The sequence below is a fragment of the Pipistrellus hanaki genome (assembly GCF_964339955.1).
Source record: "Pipistrellus hanaki genome assembly, chromosome: 5".
NCBI classification, from domain to species: Eukaryota; Metazoa; Chordata; class Mammalia; order Chiroptera; family Vespertilionidae; genus Pipistrellus; species Pipistrellus hanaki.
Window position 1 is genome coordinate 83,963,778 of NC_140507.1, and position 23,436 is coordinate 83,987,213.

Genomic DNA, 23,436 nt, shown 5'->3' on the forward strand with positions numbered 1-23,436 from the left:
TCGTCTTATTTTGGGTTTTTACCGATTAAAATGTCATCCTTTAACATTTGAATGGACTCCTTCACCCACTTTGGAGGGCTCTCTGTCTTTTTAAATATAGTTTGGGTGATTAGCTTTTTTAATATTTAGGATTTTAAGCATTTGCACAGCAATCCCCACAATGGTATATCATCTTTAATTTTGTTGTATTTAAAACCAAAATTGAGGCATTTCCTATTGATGTGATGCTAAATCCTTCATCCACATTTTTTTGCTGTTGTTGTTAATCCTCACCCAGGGATATTTTTCCACTGACTTTTATAGAGAGTGGAAGGGAAGGGGAAAGACAGAGAGAGAGAAACATCGATACAAGAGAGACACATCGATGGGTTGTCTCCCTCAGGCACCTGACCAGGGCCAGGGGTCAAGCCTGCAACCAAGAATGGAACCCAGGACCCTTCAATCCACAGGCCCAACCCGCTAGGGCTCATCCCCCTTTTTTATTTGCATGAATGGACGTTAGCACTGGAGGCACCAATCATAAACTAATTTTGTTTACTGATAATGAATATATATTTTCTTGCCTCTAGATGTCTACATCAATTATGACTCCAAAACCTCAATTATACCTTAAAATTTAGCGATGAAAACCACTTGGAAAAATCTGCAGAAGCCCATGAACACCATTCAACGTAAATTTCTAGAAGCTTCTAAAATAACCAATTTTGGTAAATCAATAAACTTGGTAACCTTGGTGGCTGGCCATTTAGCATACTGAGTTTAAAAGCAGTGGCCACGGGGCACCTCATGGCGAGCTTTCTCCCCGCCGCCATCTCTGTGTCGTTTTTTCCTCCCTGGGGTTCCTGCCTCTAGCCCACCACCAAACTGCAAATTCGTAATTCGCACTGTGCTACTCAAGTGTCTACACCCTCCACGGGGCTCTCATCACTCTTAGAGTGAAATCCAAACTCTGCCACTCGCCTGCAGCATCTGGCCCAGGATCCACAGGCCGGCCCCTGTCCGCCTCCCTGCCCACCTCCCAAACCAAGGCCTCCACCCCATTCCCTGGTCCCCAGCCACGCCCTCTGCCTGAAGTCCCGCCTCCATGCCAAGCTGCTCCCTCTGCAGTCCCCGCACCTCCCCACGGCTGGGAGGCACATTCTGACATTCCCAATCAGAGCACCCACCACCTGTTTTGTCACCTGATGTTATTTCCCTGTTTAGCTTTCATCACTAGGTTACACCTGTGTTGTTTTCTGCTTTTATCTGTCTCAGGCGAATCAAACCTAAGCTCTAAGATAGGGGTGTCGAACTCAATCAGAGAAGGGGCCAAAATCTAAAATCCAGCCTAAATCGCGGGCCGAATGGTTTACTGAACAGTCATAAACTGACAATGTCATAAACTGACAGCGGAGTGCAGTGATGACAGCGCGGTGCGGGCCACATTGCAAGGCCTGGCAGGCTGGATTTGGCCTGCGGGCCTTGTGTTTGACACATGTGCTCTAAGAGAACAAGACTCCTCTGTCTTGTTCATGGACGTATCCTCACCTAGGCCAGCACATGGCACACAAGGGACAGTCTCTCTCTCTCTCTCTCTCTCTCTCTCTCTCTCTCTCTCTCTCTCACACACACACACACACACACACACACCCCTGACCCTAACCCCACACACATACCCAATACACATACCACACCCATATCACACACATACACACATCATCCCACATACACAAAACCACAGATACCACCACACACACACACCAACTCTCACACACACCAGCACCCCAATACAAGAAAAAAAACATAAGCACACCCAACCCCACACACACCACACACACATACCATCCCATAGACACACACAAAACCACACACACACCACCACACACACACGACCACACACACTACCAGAGCATGTACCAAACCCACTTATACTCTCCACCTACACCCTGCACACACATACACACACTGCCCTCTCAGACACAGTCTGTGCTGCCCAGACTGTGTCTGAGAGGACAATTGGGAGGAGTTGGGAGGAGGGGTTGGGAAGAGGGGCATTCCTGGGTCTGTTATCTAAGCCCTGCTCCTATCGGACAAACAAGGTGAATGCAGCTCGAGGCTATGTCAGGGGCAAACACTCTGGGAAAGGACCTGCGGAGCTGGGCCAGGCGCTCCTGGCTCTCGGCGCAGGAAGGCCAGCTCCGAGCACCCACGCCTGCCGGCCCAGCCTGTTCTGTATCCTGCAGGGGAGCCAGCAAGCAGCTGCCTGGAAGATGCAGTCGGAAGGTACCAAAAAATACCTCCCCCGCAAAACCTCATACCAGCTATGACACCTGAGGTTCTGCCGTTAAAAAGCCTTGTTTGGGGTTAAGTTTTGTTCTCCCCCTTTTCTTTTCACAGCAATTTCTTCCTTATACACAATTTCCTCCTTACACACAATTTCTTCCTTACACACAAAGGCAACCAGACATGGACTCACCAACACCCACCCACACCTCAGCAGGAGCGAATTCCTCTAGGCACTGACAGGAGCCTGGGGTCCCACCATTGATGGGAGGGGGAGCAGGGGATGAGGGGGGACTGCAGACTCCCCCAGTTCCCCAGACACCATGGCACCCCACGATGGGGAAGCTGGCCTCCTCCCACTCGTTCCTGACTGCTGATCAGCAGGGCGAGAGTCCCGGTCCCCTGGCCCATCCACCAGACACCTCACTTCTCCTTGTCCCCAGAGTCCTCCCCCGCCCCACGCCCTCCCCTTGGCCATCAGATGTCTTCCCAGAAAGGGGGGGGGGGGTAAGAGGTGACGGAGCTGCAGCGAAAGCCCAATTTTTGTTGATGCTCAGAGCCTCTGACAGCTGTAAGGAGAAGAATGAGATTTTGAAATTTAAATAACACGCTTCTGCATTCGGCTCAGGGAGACAACCTGAGGATAAGCAGTTTATCGCAGAGGGAGCCACGGTGCAGGGGGCAGGGAGGGAGGCTGTCTGCCGTTCCTTCACTTCCTCCCTGCCCTCCACCTCCAGCCCCCGCCTCCTCCGGGCTGCCTCAGCAGGCTCTCCCAGAGGCCCCAGCCCACCTACTGAGCCTACTGAACCAGGAAGCCTTCACTCACCATCTGCTCAGCCACCAAGGCAGGAGGGCTGGGGCTCCAAGACTCAGACACCCCTCAGGGAAGCCAGGGAAGGGAAGGCCTGAGGCAGCCAGCAGAGCTGGGCTGGACCCAGGCCTTCCCCACCTGCCCCTGGGAGGAGCTTGCCCAGGCCTCCTAGCCCTGGTCCCACCAGATCCCACTCTTTCCTCTCCCAGGACTTTCCCAGCCACTGCCCACTGCAGCGCCCCCTGGACTCCGGGGGCAGTCTTTTGTCTATGCCACCACCAATAAACCATCTATTGGGTGTCTAGGTGGGTGTTTGCCAGCTCCGTGGACAATGAGGAGTGAGGACAGGGCCTGGCTCATTGTAAAGCTGTGTCCTATGGGGACCTCCCTGAGCACTCGCCATTTACTGCACAAAACAGGGACCTCCAGACACAGCCTCTCCCGTGGGAGCACCTGGCCAGGGACCCCGCTCTAAACCTCAGCTGCTCCAGTGAAGCAGCCCTCGCAGCTCGCAGGACACCTCAGACTTGCCTGGGCCTCCTCGTCACTCCTCCTGTGCAGCTGTGACCCCTCACACTGAACCACTGGCCCCCAGCAACCCCCGATGCCACCATGGCCACCGACTAGATGGTCCTGTGCCCCAGCGCAGACTCTTGCAGGTAAGCAAGTGAAATGCAGGGGGTCATGACACCCCCCCTCCGGGGTCTCCCAGCTTGGAGGGCCAGCCCAGGATTCACAGCTAGGACAGCAGGCCTCGGGGTCCACGCCCACCACTGTTCCAGGATGCCCCATCGAGCTGCAGTCCGGCACAGAAATGACAGAGAGACCCACACCGCAGTCCCACGTCCCCACAGCGAGAGCGACCTCTGAGATGCGGGGTAAGGCTGAGGCACCACGGGGCAGGTGGTGCTTGCCTCTCAGGGGCCATCTGCAGGACTTTGTGACAGGGTAGGGCTCCCTCCTGTCCTGAGCCCCGGAAAAGGGCCACCAGAGCCTACAACAAGAACAGCTCTGGGCCCCTCCTGGCTCAGCCAAGCAAGCTGGGCCGCTCCGGAGGCTCGCTGGCCAACTGAGGCAGACACCGCCCATCTCTTCCTCTTCCAGCCCAGAGGAGTGCCTGAGCCCAGCCTCCCGCCAGCCTCATGTGCCCTCACCCGGTCACAGTGGCCAACACAGGCCACAGCAGCTCAGCGGGAGCCCTGGGGACCCACTGTCTCCAAAAATCACCCAAGGGCCTCCCACTGCAGCCCCAGCCAGCGCTCTCACAGGTGGGAGGCAGCCACCCATCACCAAGCATTTGTTTCCCTAACACTGCGTTCCAGGCCGGCCCGGCCCTGCCTGCCTTCCGCCTGGGACAGTGGTCGGCAAACTCATTAGTCAACAGAGCCCAATACCAACAGTACAACGATTGAAATTTCTTTTGAGAGCCAAATTTTTTAAACTCAAACTTCTTCTAACACCACTTCTTCACTCGCCCAGGCTGTAGTATTTTGCCGAAGAGCCACACTCAAGGAGCCAAAGAACCGCATGTGGCTCTCAAGCTGCAGTTTGCCAACCACTGGCTTGGGAGATCCCTCTGCAGGGGGTCTTCACGGGGCAGCTCAGTGCAGTTTCCAGGCACCGGCCAGCACCCCGAGTACTCACTTAGTCTCACAAACCCTGGAGGGCAAGCTGTCCTCCCTGCCCGTGTCCTGCAAGAGGAAACGGGGCTTCGAGGTGAGGCACCTGTGCAGGTACATGCCGGGCAGGGCAGAGCCAGGATTTGAACCTCCATCTCTGTACCTTCTCTCGGGGCCTCAGTTTCCTTTTCTGTCAGGGGCAGGGGTAAGCCTACGTGATCTCTGAGCTCCCTCCCAGCTACAGAAAGGAAAGGACATGTTTGCATAAACATGCTCCGTGCCCACGCATCTGGAAATGCTCACATGCAACGCAGAGGCCCGCCCCTCACCAAGAATGCAGAGGCAGCGCCTGCTGACAGCCCAGCCGGCCACCTGCCTGTCACTCCTCCCGTCCCTTAGGCATGGCCATGGTTGGGAGGAAAACCACTGCCTGGCCTGCCCGAGCCCTTCATCCTCACCGGGAAGGCCTCCGGGTGGACAGGGCATCTCTGCTCTCCTCACTCCCCACATGGCCCCTCCATGACTTCTCTTTGCCTGGACAACCTCTTCTTTCCCTGAGAAGCCTTTTTCTCCTCCCCACCTTATTCCAGCCTCTCCTGCCTCCCAGATGAAAGAAACCAGCTGTGATCCAGTACTCCCAAGGTCACAGACAGAGGGACTCAGGGACAGAGGGACTCCCAACTTCAGCTCCTTCACCCCTGAGTCCTCTCCAGAAGGCACCCGGCCTGGACTGAACATCCTCGGCAGAGAGAGTATGACTCACCGTCCCTCTCCCTGCATCCATTCTCAACAGAATCCTCCTTACCAACCCTGTGAGCAGGTGCCACCCTCCCACTGGACAAACATAGGCAATCCAGCTCTGAACGGCCACCATGAGGCCACGACCTCACAGCCCTCAGCGGAGGCATCAGGATTCAGACCCAGCGCCGCGTGGCTCGAGGCCCACACACTCTTCCCACGCACCAGGCACAGTAAACACGCCAGTTCACGTTTCCAAGGGCAGTTGGAATTGCTAGAAAGAGGACAAACCTCAGTCCTCCTCTGTGGGCTCTCCTTGATCATCTACAAAGCTGGGGCAGGACACTGGATGCCCTCAACATCACCGTCACCCTGGTTCGGGATGGAGCCAGCCTGCCCTTCCCCTGGCCTTGGACTTGGGACTCACTGGACACCGGGAATCCCGGATCCAGTCACTGAGCCCAAGGCCTGTGTCTGCCCTGGGCGGGGAGGAGGGAAGGGCTAGCCCTGCCCCCAGGGCCTCTGGCATCAGAGAGGGTTGGGTAATCCTGGCAGCTTTCTCTGCCAACAGAATCCCAGAGAGGACTTTCCAAGAACCCCGACAGAGAGAGAAGGTGAGAGAGAAGGAGAACACACATCCCAGGACACCCTGCATCAGGGCCCTGAATTCTCAGGCAGTGAGGAGGATATAGCGGCCTCCTTCTCATAGTCCGAGGCCCCCCCACTGGGGGCAGTGGGGGGGGGGGGAGAGGCAGAGGAGAGCCACCCAACGGGGGGCAGCATACGGCCAAATATGCGCATGTGGAAGTGGGAGGGGCTCCACCCAGCCCTAACGCAGCCGCCTTATCATCCCAGAGCATGCGTGCAGCATCTTGGATCGCCAGGACAGGCCTCCCCACCAGCGAGCTACAGGCAGGTGGCAGGTGGGCCCAGACGCAGACCCCTCTGCTGGCAGGGCAGCCTGTCGGGGGCTCGCCATCGCTGAGTTCCAAGCTGCTCTGCTCATCCCAGTATGCCAACAACACTGCCATCATCTGAGTGCCCCGGTGGGGAAAGGCTGGGAGCACTGCTTTAAGTTCACGCCTTCTTCCTCCAGAAAGAAAATGCAAGGTCAGGAGCAGAAGTGACCTGCCTGAGCCCTTCCATTGATTTGTGGCAGAGAATGCCCTGGGCCACCCAGCAGCCTCCTCTCTGCGGAGCCCACCCTGGCCCGCTTGGTTTCTGGCTGGCCAGGCCAGGGCCACCTCACCCAGCGATGCATCCAAGACTCCCCACACAGAGCTGCCCATGCACCAGCCCTGGGGCTGCAGTGGGTAGAGCAGCGTCACCCCGGGGGTGGTGAGGAGGGAGCCGTTCCAGACCCTGGAGCCCTGCCCCGCTCCCGGGAGCAGTCCCCAGAGCCCAGGTATCCAGGGCAGCGGGCGAAGGCAGCTGATTCATGGAGCTGCAGACCTAGTCATTTCCTCATTTATCTTGTCACCATCCTTGTCCCACAGAGTGTCAAGTCCATTACGTAAAGATTTTCTGCTAAGGAGATACTTAATGTGAGCCCGGGGCGCAGCAGGGGCTGGACCGAAAGGAGGACGTCTGACCTTCAACCCCCAGGGAGTAAGCCGAAGCTACTTCTTTCCTGGAGTGAGACCCAATGGCTCCCACCCACGTGCAGTCCTCAGCTGGTGCCTGAGCTACTGTAGGGAGGGGAGTGGGTATGCCAGGGCATTCCCACAGAGCATCCCCACCAGGGCATCCACAAGCTAACGACATCTTCCGTCTACAACTGTGCCCCTGAGCACTGTCTCAGAGGAGTGGTCCAAGGTGGATTTCTACCCAAAATGAACCAGAAAACGTAAGAATCAAAATGTGTGCTGGGAGAGACCTAGGTCAAGCCCTCACCCAGGGCAGCCATGTGGACTGGCAAGGCCTGTAGCTGACCACAGTGCCCACAGCCACAGGCAGCCAGACAACCTGCTGAGTCCCACACCTCTGCCCTTCCCCCACCGCGGGCTTTGATGGTGACAGCCCAGCCAGGGAGCTCAACGCACAGCCACCTTTGCAGCCTCCGTGCCATTCACCAACGCCAGGCCCTGGGGCATGTCCAAACAGTCACTCTTTAGCCAGTGCCTGCCTTCTCACGGGTGTCATGGCTTCTCTCACCAGGCACATGCATAATGTCCTGTCTCCATCCCGGACATATGCATTCCCAACAGGAGAGGATGGGGTCACCCTCACGGAAACAAAAAAATTGGTTCTTGGTTTGGCAAAAACAAAACAGACATTGCTGTGGTTTGTGGTCCTCCAAAACTCAGCCCTGCCTGAGTTGGCACTTGCTATGGACTAAATTGTGCCCCTTAAAGAGCAGTAACCCCCAATGTGACTATGTTGGAGAGAAGGCTTTTGGGCAGTAAAGGTTGAATGAGATTATCAAGGTGGGGTTATAATCTGAGAGGATTATAACAAGATCTACCCCTCTCCCCCCCCCCCTTTTTCCCTCTCACCCCAACAACTCTCCTGTCCCACCCCACCCTGTGAGACACAGTAAGAAGGTGGCCATCACAAGTCAAAGAGAGAGCGCTCACCAGAAACCAAGCCCTGCCCAACCTTGGTCTTGAACTTCCAGCCCCCAGTGCTGTTAAGATAACACATTCATATTGTCAAAGCTGCTCAGTCCACACTATTTTGTGATGGCAGCCCAAGCAGACTAAGTATGTCCCCAGTTAGAGAGAATGAATTTTTCTCCGTAGGGGGTTAATAATGGAGAAAACATTTGAGCAACATTGTCCTAGAGAGTCCTCCATTTGAAAGGAAGGGCTTGGGCCGGGACCGGTTTGGCTCAGTGGATAGAGCATCGGCCTGCGGACTGAAAGGTCCCGGGTTCAATTCTGGTCAAGGGCATGTACCTTGGTTGCGGGCACATCCCCAGTGGGGGTTGTGCAGGAGGCAGCTGGTTGGTGTTTCTCTCTCATCAACATTTCTAACTCTCTATCCCTCTCAATTCCTCTCTGTGTAAAATCAATAAAATATTTTCTTTTAAATGTGAAAGGAAGGGCTTGGGGGCTCACTAGTCTTTGGTGTCACCATTTAGAGCACTGCTTCTTTCAACTGGCAGCACATGTGTCCCAGGAAGGCTTCAAATCCTGCCACAAAACCAGCCCTGGAACCTGGGAAACAGGGGTTCGGGCACAGGATCCCAGGGAGCCCAGCCACCCAGCCACCTTCTAGCACCAGGAGACTCCAGGAGAGCTCACCCCAGCCCCACAGAGCAGTTCCAAGATGGGAAGCCACACACACCCCCCCCCCCCCCGTCCTCCAGTGCCCAAGCAGGGGCAGACTGTCCGGGCCCACTGGGCCCCCAGATGGCAGAAGGAACAAGAAGAAGAAAGGACCAGCCGAGACCGGTTTGGCTCAGTGGATAGAGCATCAGCCTACGGACTGAAAGGTCCCAGGTTCGATTCCGGTCAAGGGCATATACCTTGGTTGCGGGCACATCCCCAGTTGGGGTGTGCAGGAGGCAGCTAATAGATGATTCTCTCTCATGGATGTTTCTAACTCTCTATCCCTCTCTCTTCCTCTCTGTAAAAAATCAATAAAATGTATTTTAAAAAGAAGAAGAAAGGACCAAAGAGCTCATCAGGTTCCTACACATGTCCTTGGGGGGACGGGGGGAGCTCACTATGTGGGAGCAAAGCTGGAGTTTCACCTGGTCCTTCCCCCTCGTGGGGCTCAGAGCAGTTCCTCAGAGGCCGCTCAGTGAGGTGCAAGGAGCAGAGCCCTCATGGGGGAGGGAAACCCACAGCAGAACGGACAGCAGTGACACCAATGCCAACCACCACGGCCAACGCTTCCTGAAGGCTCACCCAGCGGCACACTGAGCCCTTAATTACCACTGGCTGTTTCGGACCTCGCACCCGTCTTCAAGGTTAGTAGTAGCTCCCCATTGCCCAGCTGAGGAAGCAGAGGCACAAAGAGCTTGAACAGTGAGAACAAAGGAGCTGGGAAACTGGAAAGAGGGACCCCAGGTGAGGAAGAGGAGAGTGACAGCAGGTTTCCTATCTGAGGCCTGCTGCCTGGCCGGCTCGAGCAAGGCAGTTCCCATAAGCGCTTTACTGCCGCACAGCCCGGGGCAGGCGTGCTGCCTCCTGTTCCCAGAGGAGGATCTATCTGTCTGATGCTCAGAGCCCGTCGGGGGCTCGCCGGTGCTACAGGCCAAGGCTCCGAGCCAGCCCAGGCCGCTACCTGCCGCCCCTGGACCAGACGAGAGCCGGGAGGCCCCGGCACTAGCCGGCTGCTCACCTGAGAAGATGGAGGCGAGCCTGAAGATGTCGGAGAGGCGGGAGGTCACCGGCTCGTAGGGCGAGGCTTCGTAGAACTCCTCCCCTGGAAGAGAGAGCATCACAGTCAGGCACAGGGGCCCCGCTGACAGGGAAGGGGAGGTCGTGAGTGGAAAGCTGGAATGTCACAGGGACCAGGGATTTCCTCCAGCCAGAGGGGACACCCCCAGAGCAGGTCAGGCTGCCTAACTCTCCCTCGTGCCCCGGCATGACCTGCCCACCTCTAAGGACTTCTGAATGCTCTGGAAAGAAGGCCTGGGAAGTTGGGACCGTGACCGCCTGGGGAAGGCCAGGTGGCGGTGGCCCAGAGAGGTGAGGCAACCTGCCTGCCATCACACAGCTCCTCCTGGCAGCAGCTGCACTGCCGTCTCCCAGCCCCCCCACCAGCGTCCTCTCCCATCGCACCTCTACTTCCCACCGTGACGCCCGAGAACCTGGCTAGAGGGCCCAAGGTCTGCTGCAGGGAGGCCTGGCCCCAGCTCCTGTTGGCTTGACCCCCTCCTAGGCTCCCTACATATCTGCGCCCCCGCCCCCTCCACCTGCTGGCTTCTCGGACCTTCGGGTGCATCAGAAGCTCAGCGAAAGGCAAGGCAAGGGAGTGACAGGAGATAAGGGGCACAGGGCTCCCCTAAAGACCCCCTACCACGTCATCAGACCCCACCCCCTCTGCCACTGCCCCGACGGGAAGGACACAGCCTCTGGAGACGTTATGGTGAGAAGAAAGCCATGAATAATCACTAGGGCAGGGGCTGTTCTTGTGAGTGGAGGGGCAGAGAGACAGTGATGACCCACAGCCTCGCACAGTGAGCTCCCACCTACCCAGAGCCCTGGGCTATGGACAGGCACCTCCGTGTGGGCGGCATCCATGGGGACCTCCTGCAGGAAGGTGCCTGCCATCCAAACGTGGGAATCCAGCCCATGAGGTCACCCTGAGGTCAGGACTAGGGGCGTAGTCAGGACTAGGAACAAAGCCTCCTGTGTGCTATACTGCAGACTCCAGAAAAGGGGGCCCACCATGGACAACACCGGAAGTGTGTTCCCCCTGGAGGGACGGCCCCACCCTTCACTTCACCTCGTGGGACACCCACCCCTCAGGCCCTACAGCACACAACCGTTACTTGTCCCCTCAGGCCTGTCTCCAGCCGCACCTTCCCCCTGGGCCTGCGTGGTCTGTGCCCTCCCCTCTACCCACCAGCCCTGGAGAAGCTCCCTGTGGGGGGGCTGCCAGCCAGTGCTCGCTGCTGAGGCCAAATAACGTAAGAGTAAGAGCGTAGGAAGGGCTTTGTAAGGAAAATGACGTTAGTGTTACCCTGTGCTTCCCATCTGCCAGTCCTACTGAAAGTTGCTGTGCTAACTCATTCAATCCTCTTAAGTTTACCTGTGGGGCAGGCATCGTCAGTCTCCCTGTTGTAAAAGGATAGGGACTGGGGCACAGAGATGGTAAGTAACTTGCCCAAGACCACACAGCTGCAAGGTGGCAGAGTCAAACTTCAAACCCAAGCAGTTGGTGACAGGGTCCACGTATTGAGTCATTATGAACGCTGTCTCCAAAAACGAAGTGTTATTGAAACCAAGCTGTTCTTAAAGGAGATCCATCTCCCGCCAGCTGGCCGGCTCGCCTGGAGCAGGGCCTGTCCTTCATGGCTGCATGGGGTGCAGCACCATGCCTGGGCACAGCTCGGCCAGGAGGATTGGCTGGGAGGGACTCCGGGGGGAAGAGGGGAGGAAACGGCCTATTCCCAGGACTGGCCGGAGGAGTCCATTCTTCCAGACCAGGGGTCGGCAAACTCATTAGTCAACAGAGCCAAATACCAACAGTACAATGATTGAAATTTCTTTTGAGAGCCAAATTTTTTAAACTTAAACGTTTATCTTCTAACGCCACTTCTTCAAAATAGAATCTCCTAGGCTGTGGTATTTTGTGGAAGAGCCACACTCAAGGGACCAAAGAGCCGCAGGTGGCTGGTGAGCTGCAGTTTGCCAACCATGGTTCTAGGGCAACAGAATTCACTGGTGAAAACCCGAGTCCTGGCAGTCAGACTGAAGCAGAATCAGGGCATTAGGTTGCTGGGCGTGGCCTGGGAGGACCGTGGAAGAGGCCTCTGCTGCTCACATCTGAAGGACCAGGGTGGCCCTGAACTTCACTGTCACCTTTGAAACGGGCAAGAAGTCCAACAGCAACAGCTCTACCCTGTAAATACCAGCGGTGGTGGTGGTGGTGGTGGTGTTTGTGGTGGTGGCGGTGGTGGTGGTGGTGGTGGTGATGATGGTGATGGTGGTGGTGATGGCAGTGGTGGTGGTGGTAATGGCAGTGGTGGTGGTGGTGATGGTGGAGGTGATGGCAGTGGTGATGGTAGTGGTGGCGGTGGTGGTCGTGGTGGTGGTGGTGATGGTAGTGGTAGTGATGGTGGTGGTGATGGTGGAGGTGATGGCAGTGGTGGTGGTGGTAGTGGTGATGGCAGTGGTGGTGGTGGTAGTGATGGTAATGGCGGTGGTGATGGCAGTGGTGATGGTAGTGGTGGCGGTGGTGGTCATGGTGGTGGTGGTGATGGCAGTGGTGGTGGTGATGGTGGAGGTGATGGCAGTGGTGGTGGTGGTAGTGGTGATGGCAGTGGTGGTGGTGGTAGTGATGGTAATGGCGGTGGTGATGGCAGTGGTGATGGTAGTGGTGGCGGTGGTGGTCATGGTGGTGGTGGTGATGGCAGTGGTGGTGGTGATGGTGGAGGTGATGGCAGGGGGGGTGGTGGTAGTGGTGATGGCAGTGGTGGTGGTGGTAGTGATGGTAATGGCGGTGGTGATGGCAGTGGTGATGGTAGTGGTGGCGGTGGTGGTCATGGTGGTGGTGGTGATGGCAGGGGTGGTGGTGATGGTGGAGGTGATGGCAGGGGTGTTGGTGGTGATGGCGGTGATGGTGATGATGGCAGTCGTGACAATAGTGGTGGCGGTGGTTGTCATGGTGGTGGTGGTGATGGTGGTGGTGATGGCGGTGGTGGTGGTAATGGCAGTGGTAGTGGTGGTGGTGGTGGTGGTGGTGGTGGTGGTGGAGGTGATGGCAGTGGTGGTGGTGGTGATGGTGGTGGTGGAGGTGATGGCAGTGGTGGTGGTGGTGGTGGTGGTGATCGTGGTGGTGATGGTGGTGGTGGTGGTAGTGGTGGTGGTGATGGTGTTGGTGTTGATGGCGGTGGTGGTGGTGATGGTGGTGGTGGTGATGGTGGTGGGAAGGAGGACAGACCTAAGGCCACAGGACTTCCTGGGCACTGCAAAGGGGCTGCATAAGGAGTCAGGCCTGCCCCTCCTCTAGCTGGCTGTGTGCCCTGGGTACACCTCTCCTCCCTGCACATCAGCTTCCCCACCAAAACGGTTGTGGGGCTGAATCTCCCTTGGGGATGGAACTCTCTAGACAGGGGTGGGGAACGTCTGGCCCATGGGCCGTGGAAGACCCGAGAAACCCTTTGGGCTGGCCCTGGTTTTAAACATTCAATCAACTCACCAAGGCCTTAGGGGGGAGTTGATTAAATGTTTGACCAAATATAGCAGGCTGATGTACGAGCTGATAATGTGCATGGCCTGCGAATGATGTTATAAATATCCCACCGGCCCTTGGCAGGAAAAAGGTCCCCACCCCCGCTCTAGGAGCTCAGCAGAGGCCACATTCCTGCCACCACCACTGGCCGAGGACCTGGGCCTCGGCAGAGGGAGAAGGAGGGACCAAGTCTCCAGGGAACTCTCACCCCCAGCAGGGGCCAAGGAGAAGACAAGAACCCAGACCTGCACAGGCCTCTTCCCTCCCAATCCGCCCACCCACCCCAGGAACCCAGCCAGGTTAGTCAATGTTATCAGCAACAGGGAGGAGGTACTCAGGGGACTACTTCCCCCACACCATGAATAATTAACTGTCAGCTAGATCCTCTCATTCCTCTTACTCACAGGAACATTACCAGCCCTTGAAAGCCCTCCAGGCTTCCCATGGTCAGCTCTCAGCAGAAACTACCTCTGGGCCCCAAGACCCGGGGGAGAGGGGATAGATTATAGAATCCTGAGGGAGGAGGGAGGCGCTGGAGGGGGCTGGGTTCTGAGGAATGAGACAAGCATGGGGTCTGCTTTTCTAGAGTGGGCCCAGGGGAAGGGTCTCTCAGCCCCTATGCCGGCTGGCAGGCTGGCTGGCTGGCATAGGGATCAGGCACAGGGACTGACTGTGGCTTCTGTCACCCTCTGAAGCACACAGTAGGCGCTTAACAGATGTTCACTGAATAAATAAACCATCAGCAGCTCAAGATTTGGAAGCGAGCTGTCTCCAGCCAGACATTCCTGGGTCAAAAGAACCTGGAAGACCACAGGGCCGTCTGCAATATAAAGATGGGTCCTGCAGCACCCGCCCGACCCACTGCCAGTCTCCCTGGGGTTGAACTGGCGATTCCAAAACCTCTGCCACCTGAGCTCCGGCCCTGCACAGCCAGCTGTCCACAGGGCATGGCCACGGAGAGGCACACGCTCCCAAATATGCTTACTGTTACCTCAGACACCTCAGGGCCCAGCGCCCTCCCAGAGGGAGCCCCTCGCTGGGAAGGCCTTGGGCAGCCCACCTGGCTCTTCTGCGGGCAGTTCTGTCCCCTTCCCCGTGCGTCCTGCAGCACCCGCCCGACCCACTGCCAGTCTCCCTGGGGTTGAACTGGAAGGCCGCTGGAAATGAAACAAGAAACTAAAGGACCCAGCTCACCAAATCAGGGACCTTGGTCTTCTGTGCGCTAGAGTAGGAAGCGGTTATGGGGTTAAGCCTCGACTGACCTGCTGGCAAAGTCACAAACAAGTCCCAGCTTGGAGGGCACAGACCTCTAAGCATAATTAAGCTTGATCAGTTCTGCTCCCTAGATCTCTCCTAGGTAGCTAGTGGGCTGTGGGAGAGGCAGCAAGTGCTGCCAAAACAAGTGAAACTTATAAGAACATTGTAAATTACCTTGTTTGTCCCTGATTATAAGTGAAGCCGAAGCCGGCAGTCTGGCACAGAAGACCCACCCAGACCCAGCTTTTTCTCTTTGTCTATCATTTCTCCGTCCTTCGTCGCCCCTGCTCAGGCTTGCCGAACCCTTGGCTGTGCTGGCATGAGTCCGCCTGGGGCACAGACAGCCCCTGTCTCTCAGAGAGCACAGTGCGTCGGCCCCACTTCTAGTTCTAGAACTCAAGGTTGCTAGAAAGGGAGGAATGGCCACCTGATTCACAAGGAATCGCTCTGTGGTGAGTGGTGCTGGTGCTATTAATAATTACAGGCACAGCTTACCGCTATCAGCGTTGAACTACCTTGGCCACTGGTCAGGAACCCCTCGATATCCGGCCTCCATGCCTGATCTGTTTCCTTCTTCCTTCCAGCACCTGGACGTGGATTGCTCCTCTAACACTAACCCCTCCCAGGCCCTGGACCCACTCCTCCCCTTTCCCAGGCACTGTCCACAGAGCTCCCCTCTCTCCTTCACCTCGCGTCTCCCTCATACTGCCCTGCTTTAGAATTTAAACTGCCCAACCTTCTTGCATCTTAAAAAAAAATAAGTCGTCCTTTGTTGTTCTATCCTCTTCACACCAAAAGTCTAGGAGGTGCTGGTCCACATTCATCACCCGTAACTCCCAGCTCCCACTCACTCCCTAACCAGGCGTGTGCTCCCAGCAGCCACCTAAGAAGCTCACCCCAGGGCCCAGGGGTCCCTTTCCCGCCTGCTGGCTGCTGGACCTAACGTGCTGGAGGCTGGTGCAGTCCTCCTTCCGAGAGGGAGCTCCTCCCTGGTCTTCTGCTGCCCCTTGTCTATCCCCCTCCCACCACCCATCCCCCGCCTCCTCCATCACCCTCGCCGGCCCCCCCTCCCTCCCCGCACATCTTGAAATGTTGCTGGTCCTCCCATGGAGATGGCACCCCCTCCCTTGGCCTGGTTCCCACCTACAGGCTCATGGCGATTCCAAAACCTCTGCCACCTGAGCTCCGGCCCTGCACAGCCAGCTGTCCGCAGGGCATGGCCACGGAGAGGCACATGCCCCCAAATATCCATCATCTCCCTGCCCTCCCCCCACTCAACACCTTCACTTCTTCTTGCCACCGGACCCCCCACCCACTAGTCTCCCAAGACAGAAACTGGGCGACCTCCTTGACTCTTCGCTCCCTCCCCGAACCCTTGTGGGTTCGGCCTCCTGAACAGCCCTTAGCTCCTCCTTCTTGCCCTGTCCTCGCTCGGCCACCATGACCCCGGGCCTGTGTCACACAGCGCCTTGCAGTCTCTCAGTCTGCGCTTCATGAAACCACATGAGCGTCGTCCTGACGCAGAGCGCAAGGGTGGTCTCGCCAGCACAGTCCAGGCGCCCTGCTGCCCAGCAGAACGGTACCCTCCACCTCTCCTCACCCCACCCACTCCCCACGGCCCCCTCCGCATACTGTCACCTGTGGGTCCATACGCCCTTCAGCTCCCTCCCATGCCACCTTTGCCCAGCCCTCCCGGCGGCACCTCCCACGCTCTCCCACAGATCTTCATTCTGTAACTGCAGCTCACTCTTTAGTCTCAGCTGCGAGGCTGCCTCCTCCAGGAAGGCTCTCCAAGGTTTGGTAGCAAAAGGTTAGCTACCCCTCCTCAGTACTCCCACAGCGACTGGGACTTCCTACAGCGCTCACACCCCAAATGACAGAAAGCCCTCACTTTTCTGCACCTGCCCGTCCACAATGCCTACCGGGTGGTAAGCTCTCAGAAAACAGTTGTTAGATTAATAAATGAACGACTGACCCAGGTGCCCACCCTCCTGCAATATATGCAAATCCGCCTCCCTTCCATCTGCAGGGGGAGGACATGGGGGAGGTAGACCTTGTTGGGGGAGGGGAGGTGTTACAGGTTCTACCTGGGGACTTGGGGGCAGGCCTACTGAGAAATATGGACCTGCTCCAAGCCCTGCAGAAGGTGCCTAAGCCAGCCACAGGGTCAGGAGCCACTGAAGATGGAACTCCTAGGAGCAGGGAGAGCAGGAACGGACAGCCCTCACTGGGTGCCCGGGCAGCGGGAGTGGCAGGAGCTGGTGTGCTCGCAGCTCAGCTCTGTAAGCACACGGCCAGTCCGTCTCTCTGTCCTGTTCTCACTCCTCCGTTGCCTGAGACTCTTACCTCACCTTCTCCAGTGACCCCTTAGACTAGGGGTGTCGAACTCAATCAGAGAAAGGGCCAAAATCTAAAATCCAGCCTAAATCCGCGGGCCTTGTGTTTGACACATGTGCCTTAGACTGTCATAGGTCCTTCTGTCCCTGGTTTGTTCCCCATCCCTTTACCCCTGCTCCAGCCTTGTTCTCCGCCCACCACCCTGCCTTCTCTCCTCTCCAGCTCCCTCCCAGGTCCGGAGGCTACAACTTCTGGGTTCATGTTTCCCCCAGCAAAGAGGGCTAAGGAGCTGGCCACTTACAGGCTCCATTACCCGGTCCTGCCCCTGGACCTGGGCCCCCAGCCCCCTCACCACCCCCACCACTCCCAGGCTTACCCTCGGTCAGCCCCAGGTGGATGCTCCAGTAGATCTGCAGGCACTGCAGCTCCTTCTTCATGCCCCGCTTGCAGCGGCAGTCATACAGCGGGCTCTCCTGCAGGACCTCCAGGGCCGCCTGGCACTCCTTGTTGGCCAGCATGGTGTTGCGGTCCCTGCCGGCCAGGCACTGCCGAAGCGTGCGGTAGCGGGAGCTGCAGTTGGACTCGGCGGCACACAGCTCATTGGCCCGGACACAGTCCACCGGGGGGCGCCAGCCGTGCAGCTCGGGGCCCTGCAGGGAGGAAGGGCTGGCCAAAGAGCGGAGGGTCTCGTCTGGGTGGTGGGGAGGGAAGACAAGCATGAGTGAGGCCACCACAGTCTCCCACACAAGATGCAGGGCTGAGGGCCGGCCAGGCCCCTCTGGAAGTCACACCCACTGACTCCGAAGCACATCAAGGCCCGCTCAACGCCACCTCCCGACAGAGCGGAGGCTGCTGGTCCTAAGTCACCAACATCCCTCCTCCAACCCCATGGAGAACTCAGCTGCCCTCTGCCCTGGCTCTGGAGGATCCTCTGCCGGCTCCACCCGGTCACCCTCAGCACTGGGCCAGCCAGAAGGCCAACGAATAGCGTGATAGAGAGCCGGGGCTGCAGGGCCTGCTGGGGTGTGCAGAGGGGATCCCATTTGTACCCCCAGGCCTCCTACCAGCTTCAGTTCCAGCCAGAGGCCCACCACAGCACTGGTTACGCCGTGTAAGCAGAGAAAGCAATTTAACGTTCATAGCCTGTTCGGACCTCTGACACCACGGAGTCCAGCCCCCAGATGTTACCCTGGGGAAACTGAGGCCCAGAAAAGGGAGATGACAACTGAGGGTCACACACAGGCTGAAAAGGCTTCTTGGACTCCCCACCCCCCACCCCCACCCCGCCCAGCCTATTCATTCTCAGTTCTGTAATTGAAAATTTCAAAAATAAATAAATAAATAAATAAGCATTTTAAGAAGAGAGAAAGAGAATGGGAAACAGGACTGATCCTGAGCTCTAAGGTGCCTCCCTTTCCAGCCCAGCCTCCACTCGCCCAGGCCACTTCACAGCTGCCAAGACCCGAAAAGGTGCCTTCCCAGGACCATCTACACCCCAGCCCCTCCGAAAAATGCTCTACGCAAATCATTTCCTCTCTCTTTCTTCTATTTCTCTTTCCTCTCAAACCCTCTCCCCCTTTCTTTCAAAAACCCAAATGATCAGCCAAATGCAAAAGGGGAGGTAGGTCCCTCACAAGTGGAGCCCAGCTTCTGCAAAAGTGAACAGGCAGGAAGCTGAGGTCCCGCTTCTATCCACAGCCCAGAGGGTCCACGCCCATAGTCCTTGGGAGAGAGGGCGTCAGGGAAGAAGATTTCGGAGGTGAAGGGCAGGAACCTTCAATATCCAGCGCCTAACATGGCTCCATCTACCACAGACATCCTGCTGGTCTCCCTGTCCTCCCTAAGCCCTGCACTCCAGATCCTGCTCCAGAAAAAGCCCATAGCGTGGCCCAGAGCCCAGACTGCCTTTTCCAAGCTCCAAGCCGTGATCTGGGAGGCTTCCTCCAATTCCATCCGGCCACAAGACATAAGATGATCCTTGGCCAGAAATCCCCTCCTCAATGTCCGGAAGAATCCCCCATCTCTAACCCAGAACTGCCAGGTCTCACTCCCCCAGGAGGCCCGGCTCAGGGGGCAGCTACCGCAGGGAGACAGCGACACCTAGAGGCAGAGCGCTGCACTGAGAGCCGGTTCCTCCGGACAGAGCCTCGGAAGGGAGAGGAACCCACTCCTGGAGGGACCAGGCCTACCCACCAGCCCAGGAAGAAGAGCAGAGGGTGGGCCTGCAGCGGAGAAGGCCTCTAGGGCAAGAATGATAGGCATTTCCTCCGCCCACTGACCACACTTGTGCCTCAGGACAGGAAGAGCTGAAGGCTGAGACAGATGAGAGAAGAAAGCAGCATGGAGTGCTGGCTAGAGAGTGGGGCATCTGCTGTATTTCCTGGCCTCAGCAAAATGCCTAGATCCCTGAGCAGGACTCGGTGCATCTGGGCCACCCAGGAGCAGCTGAGCTGACCCAGCCTCACTTGCACCTGCTGCCCCCACCTAGCCAGCCAGCCAGCCAGCTGGAGCCTTAAGACCAACCCAGCCCTTGGCCTTCCACTGACTTTGATCGTCAACCCAGCGCCCCAGCAGGTTCCTCCCCTCCCACCTTGACTGTATCGGAAGTGCACGGAGAAAGGGGCACCTCCACAGGCGTGCTGATCAGGACACAGGCCCAAGGGATCGGGGCAATAAGACACTGACCCTGCCTGCCCTACGATTGGGATCCTGAGCCCCAGGGATGATCCTTACAGAATCCCGGCTCTGTGTCAAAAGCAAGGGCTTTCCAATCCCGCCAGCGAGCACATGTGCCCAGGTGCGTGGGAGATGCCCAGCAGGGGCCAGGTGCGACCCTTTCACAAACTGCCTGACTGTCACCTGTCCCTGACTCCTCTCGTTGACGTCATGACCCCCCGGAAGCAATCAAGCCCAGCCAGAGAAGGAAATCATGGCAACGCAGGGCCAAGAATTCTAGGAAAATAACGGTCAGAAGGTATCCTGGTGTCGTGCCCAAGTTCTAGATCAGGAGGAAGCTCGGATCCGTCAAGAGAAGAGGTGTGGAAGAGCTTCTAGAGGCACAGGGGACAGCGCTACAGCACTCTGCTGCATCTGGTACCCATCAGACAGGAGCTGTCAGTGTAAAGCTGGCCCTCCAACCAGACCCCGTCCCCCAAGTGGCTTTCCCCATCACACATCTCCCTGGGAGTGTCAGCACAGGAGAGCAGGTTGGCTGGACCCCCAGGCCTCCCCACCTCCAGACCTCACTCGGAACCTTGGGAGGGCACGCGGAAGGCCCCACTCCTGGGAACATGCTCCCAACCAAAGCTCCAGGGAAACCTCTCCCCCAGGTGGAATTTCCAACCAACTCCTAGCTGAGGGCCCCTTTCCCAGTACCAACCTGTCCCTTCCTTCTTGACTGGCCTCACCCAGACCTTTGCAATGTTCTGTGGTCACTCCGTTAACCCCTTGCCCAGCACTGGAAAGGGGCTTCTCTGGGGACAGGAACTTTGTCTCTGACCAAATACAGCTCTCACGGCTCTCACCCTCCTCTCACCACTGAGCCTCCGGGTTGCAGGCACTAGGGTGGGCATCTCTGACCAGCACACCCTCATACCCACACCCCCACACACACACACACCATGAGAACAGTCACCTCCGCAGCCCTCTCCGCTGGGAAAGGCCTGCCTGCAACATGGGGTCTGGGCCTGGAGGTGCCTGAGGGTCCTATCTGCCCTGCTCCATTCCGGACCTCAGAGTGCCTACGCCTGGGAGTCCTGCGGGCCTGGGGTGTGTGAGCAATCTAATTTTCTTTTCTTGTTGGCCCCAGAAAGCTGGCTTTTCAAAAACAGTGGGGAGAAAGGTCAGGTCTTAGAACAGCCTCTTCCGAAAGAGAATCCCCTTGCAGATGGTAGCAAGGACTGGCTGCAGGGCCTCCCGTGAGCCCAGAGCAGCCACCCAGCTTCCTCCCTCAGCCCCTCCTACCTGGAGAAGTGCTGTCTCTGGTTTGGGCCCATGGGAAGGGGAAGGCCACACCCTAGAGCAGGGCCAAGCCCCCTAGGAAACCCACACTGGGGGAGGGGAAGAAGACAGGTGGACAAAAGGCCCAGGGCCAGTCTTGACTGGAATCCCCTGTCCTGGTCAGGAGGCCCTTGGACCACCCACATCTTTCCGAGACCAGCACCCACATCCCAGGCCTCCCCTCGCCATCCTTCTGGAGGGACAGGGTGCACTCCTGGCCCAGCCAGGCAGCCTGGCTCACCACCAGCCACACAGCAGGCCAGGATGGCAGGAATAACACCACCCTGAAGCAGATCTCTCTCTCTCTCTCTCTCTCTCTCTCTCTCTCTCTCTCTCTCTCACACACACACACACACACACACACACACACACGTCACCAGCTCCCTCCTGGAGCACCTGCTCTGGACAGCCTTGCCTGGGACTCCCAGTCAGCACTTGCAAACACCCTCTCTTCCTCACCTCCACTCCCAGAATGCTCTCTCTCCACCCACCTCACCTCCCAGGCAGCCGAGGCGCCACATAGCATGAAAGGGGGTGAGAGTTGGGAATTCTGGGTGGGAATGAGGCTGCCTAGGGTCAGAGTTACCAGGCAGCCCGCCCTCCCTGCCCCTGGGGAAAGGGGCTTACAGGATGAGTAGTGGTCTTAGTTCAGATCTGGTTTTGCCATCACCCCTCTCTCCTCCATCGCCCAAGGAAGCAAACTTTGGCCTCCTTCCCTTTCTTCCCACCAGCTAGCTACAGGGTCCCTGGCCCCTAGGGGTGAGGAAGGCAAGCAGTGAGCAGGGCTCACAGCCCCTCCACTCTTGCCTACCCATCGGGCCGGGCCTGGGCCACAGGGAGGGCAAAGGGTGGGCAGAAACTTGAAAAGTCTTCCAGGGATCAGAGCTGCGGAAAGGGGTTCAGGGTGCTGGAAATGGAGTGCATTTTCCAGAGGTTGACTGGCAGGGCCCCCCACCCACACAAGTCCAATGAGGAGCTCCTGGAGAAACCCATGGGCTCCCCCACAATCCATTCTGGGAGCCTGGAAAGGGGGGACCCTGGGTTTCTCTCCCCATAGTGAGCCTTTCTCCTCCTTCCTCTCTTCCAGATCAAGAGTTGGGGGGCCGGTAATGTGTGGGTTTGGGTTTTTTTTTTCCTGAAGTTGCCGCAATTTGAACCCATTATTTTGAGGGAAATGAGTACATCATTGTGTGAAGGGAGAGAGAGAGAGGAGGGAGAGAGAGAGAGAGAGAGAGAGAGAGAGAGAGAGAGAGAGAGAGAGAGAGAGAGAGAGAGAGAGAGAGAGAACACACTGGGATGCCTTGGGTGTTCTAAGTCTCCTTCTTAATCCCCGCCGTAACCAACCAGACAGCCAAGGCTCGCGCCGGGCCCCGGCTGGGCGGGCAGCGCCTGGCCAGCTCGCTCCGCGGCGCGCTCTCCCGCCGGTCGCCCCGCCAGGCGCCCCGCACGTCCCCCGCGTCCCCGGCTGCTCGCGGGCACCCGAACGCGCCGCCCACCCGGGAGGCCCCCTGGCTTCCGCGGACCCGCTCGCCGCCCTCGCCGCTCGCAGGTACTCACCTAGAAAGAAGAGGAGGCAGAAGGCGTTTGCCAAGATCATGTTAGATAAATCCCACAGTTTTGTGTTTTTGTCTTTTTTCCCTTGGGTAAAAAAAATAATAAAATAAAAATGACAATACTATAGCCCAGCAGCGATCATCAGCCCCGAATCCAAGGCGGCGATCCCAGCGAGTCCACCCGGTGGAGCGATCCGGAGTCCTGCGATCCTTGTCCCTGGCCGGAGGGGGTGGAGACGGGGGGCGGCGGGCCCTCCGGGCGCCCCTCGCCCGCTAGGATGGACACACAGGTGTGTCTGTGGGTGCCGCTCCCCAGCCGACAGCGGTCCTGCGCTCAGCCGGCCCGGGGCGCGGGTCCCCGCGGTCCGATGCCCGGGCTCCTCCGGAGGGGCTTGGGGAGGCGGGGGAGAAGCGGCGGGAGAGCGGGCGGTGGGAAGGCAGCGACGAGAGCGGGGGTCAGAATAAAACGCAAACAGGAGAGCAATCCACCGACGTGGGGAAGCGCCAGGGAGCGATCCAGCGGGAGCTTGGAGGACGCAGAGACCCGAGTCGCTTCTTTAGCTCCAGACGAGGGAAATGTTCAAAAAAACCACCTTCTCCCGCTGGCCCTCGGCCGGCTCACTTTTCTCCTAATGGAATGCCGGCGCCCGAGCCTCGGCGTGCGCCCGCCTTCCTCCCTTTCCCTCCCGCTCCGCTCGGGCTCTGGCTCTCGCTCGCTCGCTCGCCTCTCCCTCCCTCCCCCCCTCCCCCTCTCTCCCGCTCCTCCCTCCGCCCGCCCCCTTCCCCCTTCGCGGCTCCCTCGCCGCGGCTCTCGCGCCCGCGCCCCTCTCCTCCGCCCCGGGCTCGGCGCTCGGGCTCCCGGGCGGCCGGCGGCGCGGGGCGCGGGCGCGCGGCGGAGCAGCCACCCTCTGCGGCGGCGGCGGCGGCGCCGGGAACGCGGGCCGAGAGGAGAGCTCGGCCCCCTGCCCTGCCTCGGACTGACGTGCCACCCGAGCCGGTCCGGGCTGCG

The 23,436-nt window shown here is 58.1% G+C and overlaps 1 protein-coding gene across 1 annotated transcript in view; it reads right to left on the minus strand.

Moving 5' to 3' along the window:
• Positions 1–23,161, minus strand: part of GFRA2 (GDNF family receptor alpha 2) — a 78,566-nt gene extending 55,405 nt beyond the window's left edge. Inside the window, exons 1-3 of the mRNA XM_084883801.1 lie at positions 22,432–23,161; positions 17,252–17,566; positions 9,721–9,804 (exon numbers count right to left, since the gene is read on the minus strand). Coding sequence (XP_084739927.1) covers positions 9,721–9,804; positions 17,252–17,566; positions 22,432–22,471 — 439 coding nt within the window. The 5' untranslated portion in view covers positions 22,472–23,161. The remainder of the gene's footprint in view (positions 1–9,720; positions 9,805–17,251; positions 17,567–22,431) is intronic.
• Positions 23,162–23,436: the final 275 nt, after the last annotated feature.